Source organism: Bombyx mandarina, chromosome 22 (assembly GCF_030267445.1).
Source record: "Bombyx mandarina strain Sakado chromosome 22, ASM3026744v2".
Lineage (NCBI taxonomy): Eukaryota > Metazoa > Arthropoda > Insecta > Lepidoptera > Bombycidae > Bombyx > Bombyx mandarina.
In genome coordinates, this window is record NC_143228.1 from 17,125,502 (window position 1) to 17,131,984 (window position 6,483).

The 6,483-nt window shown below is 31.9% G+C and overlaps 1 protein-coding gene across 1 annotated transcript; it reads right to left on the bottom strand.

The window, feature by feature from the left end:
- Positions 1-3,425: 3,425 nt before the first annotated feature.
- On the bottom strand, positions 3,426-6,483 carry LOC114240113 (uncharacterized). Its single transcript, XM_028170550.2, has 2 exons — positions 5,877-6,483; positions 3,426-5,129 (listed from the first exon to the last, which is right to left on the bottom strand). The coding sequence occupies exons 1-2, from the start codon at positions 5,945-5,947 to the stop codon at positions 3,485-3,487; spliced, it is 1,716 nt and encodes a 571-aa protein (XP_028026351.2). The 5' UTR covers positions 5,948-6,483; the 3' UTR covers positions 3,426-3,484.

A 6,483-nucleotide genomic window follows, 5' to 3' on the forward strand; every position in this document is an offset into this window, starting at 1 on the left:
ATCTAGGGCTATTGATACCATTTCAAAATATTGCACCCATAACTGTGCCGTGGGACCTCGAGCTTTTAATTCTTTTAGTTTATCCTGAAATTGATCAATTAACGAGTTGGAGCTGCTCGTACATCCTTCAACATCTTCGTAGGAAACATCGCGACTAGTTATCTGTTCAATTAACTCATCTAACACACAATTTTCAATTTTCATCTCTTCAAAAATCTTTATTGATAATGCAAGTCGTAATAATATATGGCCTCTGATACTTCTTGCATAAGCGTGACCATTCAACATTTTGTCGACCGAATTTGTAGCATATATTTTACTTAAAGCTTCCTTGAGACCACTACCGTCCATTACATGTCCTATGCATCCAAGAAAAGACATGAGCATATGAAATCCTCCAAGTTTGACAACTGTTTTAGACAAGTCTGAGTTTGCATCTGACGCAGCAACCATTTCACGTGCTTTTGAGTACAGGGGCTGATCAAATGTAATTATGCACGTTTTTTTGTTGATGTGACTTGGCAATATTTATAGCACTATGTAAAGTTGTATAAATTGTGTCTAAATTACTGGCAGGATGATCAATGAAAGGTAGAAATATAACCTGAGAAGTTGAAAAATTTTGATTATTTTTCGTAAGTTGTTGAAGATAGCCATTCCACCCTGGCAACGGTGAAAGATTCTTCCATTTTCCGTATAACCACAACAAATCAACTGCATTAAATTTTTTTTCAATCAGTACTTGATCATCATGTAGATTTTGGACTTGAATCTTGCTGTACCCAGGTACAACTGGCTTTTCATATGCTAAAAGAGATACATGTGATATTGCTGCTAACTCTTTTGCACTCGGTTTAGTTGTACATTTTTTTATGCGATCATCATAAATTACAGCATCTTTCGGAGTAATTATTTTTATCATTCGCATAACGTGAAGAGTATTATTACCGTCAAGAGTACTGACATTAATATCTGCATTGTCTCCAACATATTGTACCAACGCACCAGACTCTGATGGTAAAATACGAGGTTGTGGATGGTAAACTGCTGAAACTTCATACTGTATGGTATTATTATATGATGCAGCAAATCCTAAAGATGATAAAACATCCAACAATTTTTTAGACCCATATCTTCTGTGAAGAAATACGGAAAGGCCCAACAGTAGCTGTGATGAAAATGAACGTTCTCGTATCGAAGCCATTATTGCGTGGCTAATAGATGTGCATTTCGTTTTTAAATGATCTACTTGTCCTTTTCTATTTTTTAATATCATTTCTTCCAAAAAATGTGATAATGTTTTTGGTATTTCTTCATTAATACAATCTAGCATTTTATTCGGAGGTGGATACGTTTTTGTTTCAACTACAGATGATCTGATGTCTTCCCTAATAATAGCCGCAGCAGCTTCTACAATCCGTAGACGTTCTTCTACAGGAGTACTTTTTTTATTTTCGTACCAAGTTTTTGATAATACGTTAAGCTGTGTATCACGGAAAGATATAATTGTAAATGATCCAATTTTTTTTGTGATTATTATATCAGTTAAATACTTTTGTTGTAATTTTGTAATAATTGTCTTATCGTCAGGTATGTATTCCGTAGGGACATCTTTAAGTTCCTTCAAAGTAAATTGAGAATCTTCATTATTTTCTATATAATAAAAAATCTCCTTCATTGCTTGAGTGACTTGATCATCTTGGCGAGGCTTTTTATCTGCAGATGGTACTCGGGTTAAAAAGTTAGTATAGCAAATAGTATGATACTTTGCTTCAGCAGCGATCAAATCATACTCGTAATATATACGTTCCTTTACTAATTCTCCTAAGGAATCGTTTCGTTCTTCTGCTCTCTTAATTACGTTGTCTTTGAATGCAAAAGTACTTACATTACTTATTGTCCGTCTATACTTTAATTTTTTTTTCTTTTCTGCTATTTCATCAGCTTCTTGGCCACAAAATAAGCATAACTTTCCAAAATCAAAGACTTCATTTCGTTTTTTACGAGGTGCACTTGACGTTGAAGGTTCACTCTCATCTGTGCGTCGTTTTGATGCAATAATAACATTTTTACTCGTGTACACTTTTCGACACTCGGAATGCACATTTACAGAACTTAAAGTATTTAAATAGTCTATATGTCCATCATTTCTTTCAATACTTGCAGTTTTTAAAGTTTGTAAACCACGTACGACATTCACAGAAACACCTTCTGAAAGTTTCTTATCACATATAAAACACAAATCAGCCATAGCTCTTAAAACCGTACGTCCGTAGTTGCAACGGTACAATTTCAAACTAACGAATAATCTTGACTCATACAAAGTGGAGAGAGTGGCCTTGAATACTATAGAACATCTGTCCCGGCAATGAATAGAAAAGGGCATAGGGTAGGGACAAGTATTTCCAGGTATATAAGTATTGAGAAATTTACGCGTTTTAAAGAAAAGATATATAATGTCGTGTTAACTTAAAATAAAACTAAAATATATAATCCAGAATTAATAATATTTTATACTTAAATAGTTAAATATGAATAATTATATATAAATAATCAAGTTACTTACTTTAATTAAATATAAATAATTAATAGTTAGTACATAAATAATAGGCATTGTTTAATAATTATAATTTCCAAGTAAATAATTGACTTTATAACGTACTGATAACCATAACTCACGCTTGACCTTGCATTAGGCCGTATATGACTGTACGATGTGCACTCTTCGCGCTCTACCTTCAAAACGGTTAGTCGTATGAAAAAAAAGTTTAAACAAAAGTTGTAGGGAATTTTATAGCCTACAACTTTTATAATAAATGCAAATCTCATTTAACCGATAGGAAGCCAGATATTCGCGAAAAACCGATTTTTGTGACCTTTGACCTTGAATATCTTGAGACGCGGACACGATAACGATTGTGACTTTTAAGACAACATTTAGAATGACAAAACAAAGGTTCATACCAATTTGCAGCTTATTATCTTTCATTCCGAGGTGAAAGCCCTAATATGACTGGGCTATGATGCGTTTCGGTTCGAGGGGTGTGGTAGTCGTTGTAACTATACTGAGACCTTCGAACTTATATCTCAAGGTTGGTGGCGTATTTACGTTGTAGATAACTATGGGCTCCAGTAACCACTTAGTACCAAGGGAGCTGTGAGCTCATCCACCCATCTAAGCAATAAAAAAATAGAAATAATAATAATAACTTCGCTGATTTACCGTATTGAACCATTCCAGTTATTTTGTGTACTAAAAATAAGCTAACGGCCAATTTCAGAAACGGTCTTTGGAGCTCTTCAACATAACGTAAATGCGGGCATTTTTCTATGGACGACAGGCATGAACTTAAAGCTCTAAAATCTGTGAGCTCAGGAATTTACTCAATATTGATGTTTCCTATATTATTAAATAAACACAGGAGCAAAATATGTAGCTATTTATTTGAAAAAATTATATGTACAAATATTTATTTAAACAGACTTAAAAGTTAAAAAGACTCTCCTCTATAGCTTTCTCAGATTCCCAAGCTTCTGCAGTGTCTAAATTATGTCTCTTATGTTTTGTTTTCTTTGATTTAACTTTTTCTGTTTCTTTTGTGTGTTTATGTTTCTTACTTTTCTTTTTGGGAGGTAGCTCTTCAGCATCAGTTTGTTCATTGTCCTTTTCAACATAGCTTGTTTCTATTTTTATCTTATCCTTATCCTTTTTCTTTTTTTTCTTTGTTGTCTTTTCCGATTCAATATCAACAATATCAATATCTTGTGGTTGATCAACTTCCCTCAATCTCTCAGCTACAGAAAAAGGTATTTTAATGGCTTTTTTGTAATTTGCACCAAACAATGGATGTCTACATTTAGTATCTAATAATGGAATAAAATTATTTTGATTATTTATCATATAATTCTCTTCTCGTATATGTAATTTTGGTATTCTTTTTCTTAGACACAACATACCATTAACAGGTAAACCTTTTATTACAGTTTTATTCTTATTACGAGATAAAATAGCTATTTTACTTTTTCTTTCGTCCCAATTACATTCATATGTCTGATTATTAATTTTTATTTTACATTTTTTGTCTAAATTGATTTTGACACCTTTGAAAGCAGCTAAATCAATTATACTGGGACATTTTATAAGGAATATCTCATCATCTGATGTTACAAGTGCCTCCTCCTTCAAATGATCTACAGCAGGCTTCAAATTTACATTTGCTTTTAAATAGTTTCTCAACTTTCTGGATTGGTTATCGAGTGTTCTAACATCTATATCTGATTCTTCTTCCTCAAATCTAATTCTCTCTGATATTGTTCTAGATGTTTTGGTATTTACAATTTCTGGCATATCATGATCTCGTACAGCTTCTGGGCATGAAACAGTATGATTTTTCGACCCATCTTCATTGTCTTCAGAGTCACTGTGGCTATGTATATGTTTCTTTTTTTTTCTTTTGTCTAAATTTTCTTTTGAAGATTTCTTAGCATCGCAATCATTACTACTTATTGGTTGTCTTGTTTCTACAACAGTCTCTTCAGCAGTAAATTTTTCTTCAATGATAGTTTCTTGCTCAGTGGATTCACTTTTATTTCTTGATTTTTTTTTCTTTTTTTTAGCTTTACTTTCATAATCTTCAGAATCTGCTTGGTGACTCAAAGTACTAGTCTCAAAGTTAGATTCAGCAATAACATTGTTATTTTCGATGTTTGACTCAATTTCATTTTCAGAATTTACCACAGATTCACTCTTGTGGTTTTTCTTTCTTTTTTTTTGTGCTGATGGAATTGTGAATGTTTGCTCTTGTTTTACTCGTAGATTCAAATAGCTCTCATCATAAGTTGAGTCATCATCTGGTAAATGTTGATGGTTTACTGATAATCTGTGCTTAGAATTATTTTTCAATTCAATATCACTTTCAGGTTCAACCTTAATTTTTTTTTTCTTAGGACTGTCAGTTTCTTCAGTTTTCTCAGTCTTAATTTTTCTTTTCCTACTCTTTTCTGTTGGTTGATCCCTAGATTCTGTCTCATGTTCACCATTTACAAAGAGTTCTTTGTGAAGTTTCTTTTTATAGCTCTGTCCATATTCAGAGTCTACATCTGATTGATTTATATTTGTAGCTTTTGCCCTGTAGACAAAATAAAAAATTAGTCCTTGCCATCAGTTGGTTACTTTGCAGCATCAGTTTGCTAATTTATATTCTCATTTCTACCTAGTTACATATTCTTTGAGTTCTCAACCATTTGTAACTGTACTTATAATTTACAGTTTAGATCACGTGTTTATTATTTTTATATTTTAATGAACATTTTGAATACTTTACTAGATTCTTTTTATTATTGCCCTTGAAGACTGGCAGGAGCAAACAGACTATCTGATGATCACCAGCCACTCATAAACGTCACCAATGCCAAGGACTGTAGTTTATTACATTTAAGTTGTTCATTCAGTCATTGACAGAATATTAACTGAGCATAACTATATCAAAGAATTATCATAATTTATTCAGCCAATTTCCACTGCACTAAAGATTCCAATAAGTTCATTGAATGAACATGATAATAATTGAAACATAAATTTCACTACTTTAAACCGTGTATCTTTAACAGAAGAGAAACTGGTTTTGGTAAAACTGAAGTTTTATAAGCTCATATTGCGACTTACAATCAAGGAATTTGTGTATTAAATGTTATATATCTACGACACTATGATGTTATGGAGGGTAATCTAACAAAGAATTAGATTTAAAAAGTTAGAGCAATAAATCTAATTCGAGTTACCCATTTTGGAAGGCTTGAATTAACACACGCTTGTATTTTATAACCTCACATTGGTTGTCTTTAGTGAAATTAGAATAATACACATGATTACTTACATTTCTTCTCTATCAGATGTATCAATAGAAGCATCTGACCACAAAAAACTATCCTCCGAAGAAGATTCCATTCATATTTAGTTCGAAAATACAAAACATACCACATAAAATTACTGACTTTAGTTATTATTTTTAGTTTTATTTTTCCAAATATAAAGGCAAAGGTATCATACCATACTGCCTAATCTTTTATATATATTTTTATAAAATATGATATTGAAATGAAATGAGATGATATGTTATGGGATATTTTTATGAAAAATGATAATATGGAGTGAAATGAAATGAAGAAGATTAATTTGAGACATTAATAAACCGGGATGAAATTAAATGAAATAATATGAGATGATATGGGATGAAATATTTATAATCTCAGTAAAATGGTGGTCATGTACTGAGATTTTTTCAGTGGACTTTTTGGAGGATTCCGATAAGTTACGTCCAATAGCTTTGTTTCATTTTCCCACATTTGTGCACTTTCACAGATATTAAACTATTAAACAGTTAATAAGCCACCGTTATTACACATTTAAGCCTGAAAAAACACTAAATAGACAAAATAAAACAAATCACACAACTTCACTTCTCGCGTTCCCGCCAAAAAGTC